The 13,252-nt window shown below is 37.7% G+C and overlaps 1 protein-coding gene across 1 annotated transcript in view; it reads right to left on the reverse strand.

The window, feature by feature from the left end:
- Positions 1–11,001, reverse strand: part of LOC135706530 (uncharacterized) — a 96,866-nt gene extending 85,865 nt beyond the window's left edge. The window contains exon 1 of the mRNA XM_065228149.1: positions 10,391–11,001. Coding sequence (XP_065084221.1) covers positions 10,391–10,407 — 17 coding nt within the window. The 5' untranslated portion in view covers positions 10,408–11,001. The remainder of the gene's footprint in view (positions 1–10,390) is intronic.
- Between the last annotated feature and the right edge of the window lie 2,251 nt (positions 11,002–13,252).

Here is a 13,252-nt window from a genome sequence, read left to right on the forward strand (position 1 = left end):
CATACTTTTTCTCGGGTTTCTAGATGTTGTTGGTTAGCTCAGTCGGTGCAGGCGCAGCTATCAATGAAGACCATGCTGCATGCTGATCCAAGGTCTGGTTTAGGAATTTTTCGGGTTAAACAATTTGTCGACTTCCGTGGAAATAGAGTATGATTGCACTTGTCACACAAAAACACTAATGCAAAAACGGTACAGGCTAAGAGAGCGCTCAATTATGAACTGAGGAAAAAATATCAATCAGTACCAAGTTGAGAGCCGGCGTAATGTCCCAGTGGGGACGCAATAAAGTCAAGGAAGAAAAATAAAAACAAACGGGGGGGTGTTTGACAGATAGCGTAAATGAAGACAGTATCTGATTCCAGCAACCAAAATTTAAACGTAAAGATCGCTGGATATAACTATACAACAAACATCACTGAATGCATTATATTAATCGATTCCTTATTCTTTTAGCATCAATGTGATTCAACACACATTTTTGCAGATTTTTCTTGAAATTAATCATATTCAATTTTGACAGATATTCAAAATTATCTAGAACTTTTCATCTTATAATTGTATCTGTGACTTCATTCAGTTAAGTGACTAAATAAATTGCATTTTTAATTAACTGTCCCAACATTCAGGTTATCGCACATATATGGTATTTATTCAATTGGATACCCTTTAGGGAAGCATCTGCTATATCGATTTACATTGTTACATTACCATTTAAATCGCAAACCGCAATTCAGCTGTTCACCGGGCGAGACCGTGAAACGTAACAATTACAATTTATTAATCAAAACAATCCGCAGCGCCCACGCACCCAATTGACCCAGCTAGACGTAAAAGAGACCGACCACACATTTTCATTCGAATATTCAAAATTCCGCCAAACAAGCGGTGTAATATTTTTCCTCCCACGCACTCGTGCAACCGTGCGATATCGGTTCGACGCAGGCGCATCTCTCTGGCATGTGCAAAGTATTCCTTACCTACAAATATCATCGATGTAGGACTGACGTGCACAGCTCGACACGAAACCTAACTGCAAAAGCTCAGAGTGGCCAACGTGGGTTGACGATGCATACCTACTTATTGTTGTATCGCGCAAAGTGGCTTAACTGACACATTTGATCTTTATACGAGAAATAAATTGCGAAATCGCAAAAAGCAAACGAACAAATAAATTTGAGATATTAAAACAGGAAAAAGTTCTACGCTACATTTGTGTGCACTCACAAATCTCGTCGCCGGTTGCAAGCGATTAACGTCCGAAAAAGAACAAAAAATCAGAAAAGAAACCAAATATTCGGCAAAGTGATATTTTTAAGCGTGCGCGTATGGCAGCTGGTTTGAGAGCAGCACGAACAGAAACTAAAGCCAAACCATACGCAGCTATAGCTAGGTCCTACGTCTACACGAAAATTGTTCGTAATTCCTTTGGAACCGGTACTCATTGACAGCTTCATTGACAACCGTGTCATCAATGTCGAATTTCGCCAAGCGCCAAACAAAATGCCATCCATGTCGTCTTGTTGTTTTTTTCGGGATGCCTTTTCGTCACTTACGCAACGTCACGCAAATTATTTTACAAGGTAGCAATTTTCCAACAAATAAAATAAAAATCTACCGCTAAATGCATGAACAATGGACAGAATAGTGAGGGTCATGTTTGTTTATCTGTGGCATAAGCGTCATTAAGGTGGCCATTATACATTTTACGATGATAATAGAATCGAATACACTAGCTTCTCTATACGTTTCGAACTACTTTCCCTTTAATATTCAGTATTTCAATAACTTGAATAATATTTCTTCGACGTTCATTATCCAGGTATCACTCTGAATCTTTCAGGACAATAAAAAATTAATGTGCCTAATATAATATATGCCTAAATTACGACATAAATAATGTTTGATCAGGTTTTCATAAGAACGAATAACCGTTTATATTGCCCAGAAGACGTATTATTAAAAAAAAAAAAAATAGATATTTACCGCTGGGCTCAATAAGTGTTTTTTTTAGATCGAAGTGTGCCTTGCTTCTACGGTCGTGAAAAGTTTCCGGTTGTCAAATTGTTCGTCTATTTTGATAACATTTTTCTACACGGATAGAAATTTCCTTATACCTTTTGGCAAATTTCTATTGTTGATTATAAATAAAATGTATAAGTCAACTAATAAGTCGATGCCTTGCAAAAAGTTAATGAGCTCATGTGTCAAATGAAATGTATAAGCAGTCAAACATACCTTTTATGCATTCTTATAGGACCTATGTGGTTTGTCTTATGTAATGTATAAGGTTGATGTTTTGGCAAAAATGTATAAGTGAAAATCATGAATAAACTAATTGATTTTCGTTTCGTGTAGAGAAGTTTGCGAGTGCAGAATTTTATGGCCGAGCTAAGGATAATTCCAGGTGCATTTTCTACGGAATTCTGGTCGTTGGAGCTGTGGCTCGGGTTCCGTCGGAAGTGAAGTATTTTCATCTGTGTGAGCGGAACAGTTTTTCAACAGGTTTATGTTGGTGCTTTAGATGGTCAGATGATGTTCTGTATATCTTTGAAGTAGGAGCGGAATCGCGTTCATTCTGTTACTCGTGTTTTGGAGTATCAATGCCAGCATGCAATCGATATGATGTGACATTCAAAATGGTTGAATGTCAGCAAAAATAGCCATAACAAACAATTATACAAATTTTGATGCAAATCGGATTCAGCGTTTAGTGGGGAAATGACACATTCTATCTATTTATTCATCAATCCCACTTACTTTAGAAGCGAACCAGAGCAGGTGTCACATTGCGAATCTCGAAACGAAAGACTTTTTGTACGAACGCGTGTATGAAAAAGTTTTTCGTTTCGAGATGCGCAATGTGGCCCCAGTTCCACGCCAAATGACGAATCGGAAAAAGTCAACCTTCTCCGATTTGTATGAAGCTTTGCATAACTGTTTGTTATGGGCAATGATTAACATTTTGGCTAAAATTTGGCCAATTTGAAATTCGTAAAATTTTCAAATTGATGTTCTTTAAATTTTTCAAAAAATATTAGCACGGAAACGGCACTTTTGCTGGAATTGATGGACAAGGAATGTGCTTCGTTGATTGCAGAATCGACTGAAAATTAACAGCTTAGTGGAGTGAATCAATTATTTACTTCGTAAGCAGCTTTAAGGGGAAATTCACCGCTCTGAAAATAATAATAACGTTTTGATTTTTCTAAAAATTTTGGAAAAAGATATCAACCACTAAAAGAAACACATTTTGCCTAATTTTCTAAAGAAAATTCATATATATTTTAAGTCATCATGGCACAAAGTTGGACTCAAAAAAACATTAAACATCGACCTTTTGGTTTTGCTGAAAGTTCATTTTTTATCATGAGATAGAAAAAACATTATTACATGTAAATTTTCTTAAGAATCTTAGAAAAAACTGATTTTCTTGGACTTTTGATAATTTTTCAGAATTATTATAAAAAATAAAAACGTCCAAATAAAAATCGGGCGGTAAACTTTCCTCTAAACACAATTGTAATATGGAGATCAGTACTATATTTTAGGGGATACGGCTAATCCAATCTCTGGAATCTGAACCAAAGACGATTCACTCGTTGATTTTATATCTATGCTTATCGTTCAGTCTTCAATCTATCATTTTCGAGAATGCTCTCGATGAGAACGTTTTTCATATTCTTTTAGTTTCTCGTCTGTTTTGTTCTACTGCTGTCATCTACGAGTTTATAAGCATTCATTTGCTTGGTAGAATTTTGCTGCCTGTGCCACTGAATGAATTTGCCCATAATTGCATTCAATTTTATTCACTCCAAACCGATTAAAATGCTTCTTCTGCCAAAACACAAAGTTTGCAATGGTTTGCACAACTTTCATAGAAACGGGTAAAATAATAATTTATAGTAAGAGTGGAATTTATAATAACTTCTGATTCTATTTAAAACATTTTGGACACCTCATTATGTCGAAAATTTATATGAATTTTAAAACTTCAAAATTGGTTTTCAGGGACAACAGTAGTCTGGTTTGAGCCTTGCGCGCGTATTACGGATATAGATTACTGAATTTAACATTTGATAAAAAAAAAATGCAATTTTGAAGTTTATTTGGAAGATACCTTGAGTTAGTAGTAAGTTTTCTGGCAAATGTTGGGGGTTCGTGAGCATTCCTGACATTGCTGAAAATTATGATACCATCAGATTGCGGGGTTGCTAGTGTAATAGGATGCTTTGTTGATTGTTCATTAACTCTTGATTGCTTGTAATACTTATGAATATTTTAGGTGGACAAAAATGCGAACTACACACTTAGAAATAACTACTTTTACATGAGACGTAATCCATATTGAACGTAAATCATGGAACGTAAACCATCATTTTATGTAAAATTAAGTGTTCTCAAACCGAAACATACGCAAGCCAACAAACAGAACGTTTGGTTGAATTGATTTTCTCGTTTCTTTCAACTGATTCTTATGTCAAAAAGGCCGCTTACATGTGTCGGTCTCAGGGAGCCAAAATTTACATGACATTTTCGTAGTGTGTAAGAGGTGGACGCCTGAGCTTTTCCACATTTATATCACTGTGAAGCAACTGTAAACTCTAGAGGAAATTTATATCTGTAACTGTAACCAGTTTGATTTTGTTTGCTTACCTGGTGAAAATGTCATATTTTATTATCTTGAAGATAAATCGTCCAGCTCAAACCTTTGTAGGGGTAAGAGGTGGGGACCATCATCATCAGCATCATCAACAATATTTTGGGGAGCATTTAATAAGTTATACAAAAATCTGTATGAATACATTTATACAGAATTATCATAATTAAATGGGGCTCAGTAGGTTGCAGGGATGTTTCAAAAAGTTTATTAGATCGTTGGGCTCAGGATTTTATTAATAATTTATCTGATTTCAAAATGTTGGGTTACAATTTCTGATTGTTTTATTTTTGGTCAGGGAAAACAGTTTAAATTTCTAATAAGTCACTAAGTCACTCAGCACATTGTGCCGAAATTAGATTCGACACAGCTTGGGTACATCCATCGGCACACCTTCAACACAATCTCGTAGGCATTGGATTACTGTAAATAAAATGGGAGCACTACTGGACAACTGTCATTGAAGTTGTTCACATCATTACGTGCTGTTTGACTGTATATTCAGGAATAATCTCTAATTTAATGTACCAGCAGTTCACTTATAAAAATATCTAAGTACGAAATGTAGGTTCTAGAGTGGGCTCAAGAGAAAGAGGCAGTTAATCAGACCCCATTAGTATCCCTAATTCAAATAATGCTGCGAATCACACAAATCAAACAAAAGAAGTCCATTCATCATCCTCTATAGTTAGTCTCCAACAATGCTTCCCATCGGTTCCAACTCTTTCCGGCCGCTGATAGGCAGATGCTTTTCACATCACGAAAGACTAGGTTTCTGGTCTGCCTTTGGGGCATTATAGAAGACTAAAACACATCATCCTATGAACATAAAACATCAACACCAGCCACTTTCCGCGTCATCCTCAATCCGATTTATCCTTGCGATTTCAAACCAAAACATTCAAGGTGTCAGAAATACCGGGTTGCCGGGATGGGTATTTTACAAACAATCGCAGCTTGTTCTGTGACCGGCACAATCAGCACACCTGCGGCACACTGACAAAAAAGATGACCCAAGATTGGTGTGTGGAGTGACCTACTCCTTGGGAAATTTAATCATCAAGGCAATTAAATATTCTTTTAGAAAATTTCCTATTGTTGGCTTAAAAGATGGCTTATGAAACCCGAAAATTTTCCAATTATTCACCAGGAAAACCGGGAAAAAACTTGGAATTTTAAAATAAAATTCAATTGTCATCCTGATATTAAATATAAATATACAATGTATATACAATGTGTTTACGTCACTTTTTAACTTTCAAGCTCTATTTTGCTAGGAAATTATTACATTGCAATAAAATTGCATACATTTTTAGAAAACTTGTCCTCCATTAATAGGAACACTGTTCCAGTAGTTGTGATAGTTGATAACTTTGGTTCCTATATTAGTGGAATGCATTGGTTTCTTATGAATTCCACTTTTATAGGAACACTACCGCAACTATAGGCGCGAAGGAGTAAAAATATTAAGGATATTAATTATTTTCCGTCCGATTTTCGGCTAATTTAAGATTGGAATATGCAAATATGCTTTATTTTAGGCGAGCTACCGCTGAAAAATAATCTTATCCGGGGTTTTCTAACTATTCCAATCATAACCCCTATACAGCAAATACAAGCACACAGCTATTACTGGAACACCTATCCAATTGTGTGGCAAGCAAAATGATACTCTATGCCCAAGGGTGTCGAAAAAATTTGCTATTCGAGAGATTTCCGCGATCCAGGGAATCGAAGCCGGGTAATGGCCATACTGTTTATGCGATTATTGCGGTATTCTAAGATGATTGGGGGTTTGTGGCATTTTAATGCTATATTATTATTTTCATAGTGATTTTGGTCTGAAATAGCCTTAAATGTGTTGATCTTGATGAGACATAAGACAAGATTGATAAGACATCATCGTGGATTTTTTTTATGGCTTTTACAGGCCATTTTACAGCTATTTTAACCTGCTTAAGACTTTTGTGTTGAGATTTTCGGGCTATTATTAACATTTCAGTTTTTAAGTACGTTTTGTAGAGTTGAGAGGAAATGGTATACTAGTATTAACATGAAGCTTTAGTGCGATATTGTTTTAGCTAGAGAAAGTTCGGAAGAGGATAGACTGATAGTTCCGTTAATCTATTCTTTTCAGAACATTCTCAAGCTAATACATTATCGCACTAAAGCTTCACGTTGATATTAGTATAGCATTTCCTCCCAACTCTGAACATCGTAAACTTCCCGTATGAAGCAACAAAACACTTTGATTCAACATTTTTGTGCAGATTTTAAGAGTTTAACGAGAAATTTACTGTATTGCCTTTTCCAAAAAATTCAAACGCGGGGTTTTTGCAATCTGAAATAAAGCGTCGAAATAAAAACTGGATTTTAATTTTTTGAAAATGCAACAAAGTCAGTTGAGCCTTAAGGCCATTTAACTTAAGAGTCGTTAAGGCCATTTTGCTGTTTTTAAATAGTTATAAAGTTTTATAAAGTTTTAGGCAGTTTGAGGCCATTTTTCTTGTTTAAAAAGGTGATTCAATTATATGAGTTGTGAAACCGGGATTTTTTTTAAATATTGTCCAGGTCATTCTTGACATTGCCTCAAATTGTTTTAACTTCCAAACGCATGCTGCAGATAATGAATAAAAATCATGAAATCGTGTAACTTATTACTTATTATTATTAGTAACGTCTGCGTAACGGTGCGTCGTGTAACTTGAACATCGACAATAAAAAAAGTTGATTCTTTTAAAGTCGGATTCCGGTTTTATCACGGTTCGTTTTTCTAACCCTCCGTCAGTGTTGGGAAAATATCAAAAAAATTAAATCTCACCAACGCCCAAGATCACGTTTGATTTTCGTAGACAAAAATCAACAAGCAAACAACTGCGGTTGATTTTGCAAGCTTTGATATCGCAGCTCGGAATATCAAGCTAACAAAACTCACCAGCTGCAAATCTCAACAAACTGTGGTGAGATTGAGTTTTATGATTTTTGCTTTACACTCGAACGCTCGAACGCAACCGAAACTTCCATAACGGCTGGCAGCAGTCAATTCGTGTCTGCCATCGGTGAAGAGTATACCGGTGCCGGTGGTGTAGTGGTAAGCGTGACTGCATTCTCACCCCAATGGGTCTTGGTTCAATCCCAGCCGAGGTCGGTGGGATTTTTCAAAGGCATAACAATCTATGATCACGTCTTCCTTCGGAAGGGAAGTAAAGCCGTTGGTCCCGGCCCATATGTGTTTGAATGGGTGCGATATCCTACATCCTACGCAGGTGTGGAAGCTGCCTTGCTTGGCGCATTCGATTGCCGTCAATGGATTGCAATCGATGTCCGTCGGTGATTGGCACTAGATTGTGGAACAGAGACCGACGTTAAATAAAGGAAAACAAAAAAAAATAAATCGGTGAAGAGTAAAAAGAGATAGCAAACTATACTTTCTCTTTCTAAGAAAATGATGTGTAACGGAATCATTTTCGTGTCGAGTCAATTCTCAGCTTGATTTTTCAACGTTTTGAAGACTATTCTATGCAATATCAAAGGAGCTTTCAAAATCAATATCAAGCATAATAGGTATATTGTTCCAATATCACGCGTTATATTGAGAGCGTATGAGAGCGGAAAAATATCAATTGATTGATGATTTTGCCAACACTGCCCTCCGTTTATATAAATCTCGGTTTTATCATGAAAAATGTTTTCCATGTATCACGTTTTTCAGAATTGAATGAATAAGTTGAAAACCTGATCCAGATATGTAACTAAAAAAAATATATCTTCAATATACTGCAAAAAATCGTTAGCAAATGATTACGATGGTTAATTGTTAGTATGCACAATAAACTACTTTGAAATTTCTGGTTCTACATAGAAATCGTGTATCTGAACTCAAAGGAATGTCTGATCCGGTTCTTGCTCTTCTGTAAGATTCCGTACAGGAAATAGTAAAAGTATTATTTTCTTAAGACAACTTACAGAAAACTGCGACAAATTTCAGCAAAAGCAAAATAGCAATTACGGGAACAAACATAATCATTTTGTTTCTAGTCCCATGAGGAATAATCTTGGAGCAGCTCATGAAAGTGTATTAGTGCTTCGTTTATTGATTATGTACATCAATGATATGCGAAACATTTTACCTTTTTTGCGATGATACCGGTATAATGGATAGCTAAAAACATGGCTCATGTGATTTAGTCTATTCTACCGTGTGACAACATTGTGACATACACGCTGATATCAAAATTGTTCAGGAAATGCTTTTTTTTCTGTGGAGGCATTTGAAAATAAATGCAACCCTATTTGAAATCTTCATGCAAGATATTGTTAGAAAAATCAAATTAATTTTTTTTTTGCTGCAAAGTATTCTCAGGTTACCTGAGAGTATGCAATAAATAATTTTATTTGGAAAGAAACAAGGCCAAAATTAATTGCAAGAAGCGTGTGTGTGTGAATCAAGCAAAAATTTTTTGACCGTGATAAAATCGAAACTTCACTGTATAACATACGAAAAGTAGTTTACATTTACGCCATTCATAAAGTAATTTTAGTAGACATTAGCATTAGCATCGAACAAGTTGCACAATATCGTAGGTGGTACGAATCCGAAACTATTAAGAGCAAGACGGATATCTATTACTGGACAGATAGTAAATCTCCCCTCTCCAACAGTTAATTATTGCCCTGACTACGTCCTTGCAACTGGTAGGGATAGGAAAGGTATGTTAGTCCAACATTTACTTAAGAGAGATGCGGTTAGAGATGAACCAGCATAAGGCTGAAAGTCTCGTTAATAAAGGAAAAAAAAAAAAATAAGAGAGATGCAGAAAACTCTACGACCCTTCATAAATGTAATTTTAGTTGACATAATGACATAATGTTTTAAATAGCTAATGATGAATTTTACACTCAAACCGGTAAATATTATGGTCAGGTACCATGGCTTAAGTTTAGTTACATATAATACAACTGATTTAAAATGCATTTTTCAGCATGTTGAGAGGTTCACCTTAAAACGTTCTCAGTTTTTAAAAAAACCTCAACAAGAATAGTCCTCCCCATGTGAAGAGTGATAGAGTCCTCGAAACGAAAACCGAAAATAGGAGCTAGTTTGGGTCAATCTTAAATATTCGGACTGTGTATCACTTCCGGAGTATGTTTCTATGGTACGCATATGGTCGCTCTTCACTAAACAGCCAACATTTCATCAACCACTGGCGATCTATCAATGGCAGTTACAAGCATTTGGCAGCCATCGAACGAATGAAAGTAAAGGTACAATCAACCTTGGCATTATGCGATAACTATTTTAAGCACCAGTGAGTAGTCGGAAAAGCACTTGCCTTGTGTCCCGCATCTCAATGGCCTGGCCATAGCGTTGTTGATTTAGTGACATTAAAGTGTTCCCCATTTTCGACCAACAAGGAAGAATGCTTAGCGATCGCGCTTAGTCATTGATGGTCGTTATGTGACCGACTACATTGTATGCTCTCGGGTCATTCGTACCGGCCATAAAATGTGGTATCGAGAATTTCATCTCACGAAATGCGAAGAAGATTGTGTTTTATAAACAATTATATTATTAAATCTAAACAAATGTCTGTGTGTGTGTGACCCTGATGTCACTTTCTAAACTAGGAACGACGTTTAAATAAAATCCCAATAATTAGAATAGTAACCCGTAAAAGTCTCCAAATGTCGACTCAACAAAAGCTTGACAGTAATTAATACAATCATTGTTACCTTGAAGATTTGTCCATTTTTCGGCGTGATTTAAAATCCTACGTCCACCACTTCCTGAATATCTGCTTTTACAGCTGCTCAACTTCTAAATCTGCCAATACATACACAGGATTGCGATATTCCGTTCGTTCAAGCACCATCCAATGTAACCGAACTTTGAGTTGGTCTACGATTTTTCATAGATCTTTCTTCACATCGAAAACATTCACAACTTTCATAAATCAGTCGTATTCATGGGAAGAAAAATATCACTGTGCCCTTTTATCACGCACCTTACATTCACACAATTCGAAGGCGTAATTTTCACTTTTCCCGGCTGTGGCAAATGCTTTTCTGCTTATTCTGCTCGAAATTGGTTTCGCACGTTATTTTGGTCACTTTTCTTTCCTTTTTTTCACACTTTGCCTCTGCTCGCTAAGAGCAGTACATCCAAAAAAGGATGAAAACCGAACTAGGAAAAATGAAACCGACAACACTCTAGGTTCTATAGTCACAGGCTCAAAGTTACGCGTTCCATCGTCCAACTCACACTGAGTAGTCGGGAGGAAAATTTTCACGCGAGAAAATCCGTTCCAACGATTTCCCTCGGCAGGGACGCCCACCCTGCTTGCTGACCGCTGTCGTATACAATCCGCCGACAGTTGTCCGTGCATACATTGACGACCGCAAGTCTACACACATAGAGTGGCCGAAGAAGTCGCGATCGTCGCTGGTTGTCATCGTAGTCGTAGTCACTGCAAGTTGACCTGAGTGGTCGTGAGTTGAGTAAGATCTAGGTGGGTATCTGAGAATCTTTCCGGTATTATAGGGTGCGGGTCAGCGGCGTAGGCAGTGTGTTGATGTTTTGTAAGTTCTACCGATTGGGTTCGATGTTGGTTTGAACGAGCATTTATCATTTAAGGATTATCCATGTTATTGTTAATCTAGGGGGTATACTGAACTTTTGGGTTTTGGATATGAAAATAGCAACAATATGGCTTAGCATGCGGAAAATGGGGTTTTGGTTCGGATCTCTCATCCTGATATAATATTTGTTCTGACAGACACATATTTCCTGATCTAGACATGTTTAGTTCAAAATACTCGTCCATGAAGCAGTGGTACGCATCCTTGGTTGCAGGATCACGTTCTACCCGCCGCTTGATGCTTTTCAGACGACGATCTGCGATTTCTGGAGAACTTCCCAGGACAACCTCGGGATTGTCGGTTCAAGGAAGGTTGGCAATGTACCTTCCAGATGGACCATCGACGGTGGGCAATCGAAGATGGTTTCGATTTCCCAGAACTTCAGGAGTGCGGATTCAATAGAATCTTCCTTCATGGAAAGATTGCAGATCCGAGGAATGCATTTTTACTGATTGGATGCAGTCGCAACGATAGCCCATCCGAATGGCGTTTCAATCAATCTAGAAGATCGTTTTCTAATGAAATATTCCGACCAGTGTGTAGTTTCCAGAAGGTATATCCTACCTAAGACAAGGAATCGTGGATCTGCAAATATAAGTGAAAATTCCATGATCAACTTATTGTCGGTAGCTCTGCCAACGGTTTTTTGAGGATGGGAAGCTTCGTGGAGAATTCTCGGTTTCTGACTGCTAGTTATTGCTGCCGGCCGTAGCCGACGGAGTTTAACACTTGACAGGAATTAAATTATGTAAGAAGGCTCAAACCTCACCAAAGGTGAATAAATTCAGGCTTTTTTTTTATGGATTTGAATCACACTTTCACATCAGCTCAGGAGATTCAACCACTGTGCCTAGCTACGTCTTTGGTACCCGTACCATATTCACCCAAGAACTAAGAGAATTTCGCACACCACATCCACGGTGTGTGCAGGTTTACTCGCATGGTATCTCAGTCAGTGCTCGGAACAGTTGGCATTGATCCTATTTTAAAACCTAAACACACCGAAAACACGTCCGCCGGCCGTACAGAGGAGACGACGATCGTCCAAGGAATTATTTTTGGGAAAATTCAAATCTCCGACTGCCCAAACATCACAAGCAGCACATGTGGGAAAGAGCGCCACGAAAATGAAAGCGAAATCGGCTGGCGGGCGACGATGGACCATTGGGTTGGTACCCGCGCCTTGGACATAGCGAGTGCGTCTGTGTAGTCGCACCAGAAGCTTGACGGCGATGTGCGGTAGCTAAACGGAGCGAGGTCATGCGCAAAGGCGTCGTCGTCGGAGTAATTCTCTTCCTGTTTGCTGAACCGAACAAGGTGGATACGATTCTCGGACGGATGGGAGACGATTTTCTGACGAACACGAGAAAAACCATGGGTGACGATGGTACCGGGAAAACAGGCGCGCGCGTGCCCGAGAGTGATCGCATTACGTTGCGATCGATGATCTTGCGCATATACCCTGACCACGAATCGGTACACAGTGGGTCGAATAAGATTAAACAACAAGAGTCTTAAACGTTACTAGTGTACTTACTGCAGGTACCTACGCATTGTCAATCCTCTGTTGTGCGAAAATGGGAGGGTTCGAGGGTAAAAGTGTTTTCTATCACTTTCTATCGACGCCTTCAGTTATGAGCCATGAGATGGAGTTGCATGATCTTTATCGAAAGTTAGAAGCACGGTTTAAAAATCTAGCATTTTTCTCATCTTAAAATTAAGCAGGTGGTAGCACCCAAGCAACACATGAAACATCTTTAAAAAATATATACGTTTTTTAATGTTGCAATAAAGTCTCTAAACAAGTGAACCACACAAACCATACCATCAGAGTATATTTTATGTAACATGAGGTAGGTACTCTAAATTGCATTCACGTTGCCAAATAATAGATTTTGGCACTTGCACAAACATTGTAACATGAGCTGAACGATGGTGGAGTCTACTTGTTGCTAA

The sequence above is a fragment of the Ochlerotatus camptorhynchus genome, unplaced genomic scaffold, assembly GCF_037179485.1.
Source record: "Ochlerotatus camptorhynchus isolate MF236.1 unplaced genomic scaffold, CSIRO-AGI_Acam_v1.1 ptg000284l, whole genome shotgun sequence".
Taxonomy (NCBI): Eukaryota; Metazoa; Arthropoda; class Insecta; order Diptera; family Culicidae; genus Ochlerotatus; species Ochlerotatus camptorhynchus.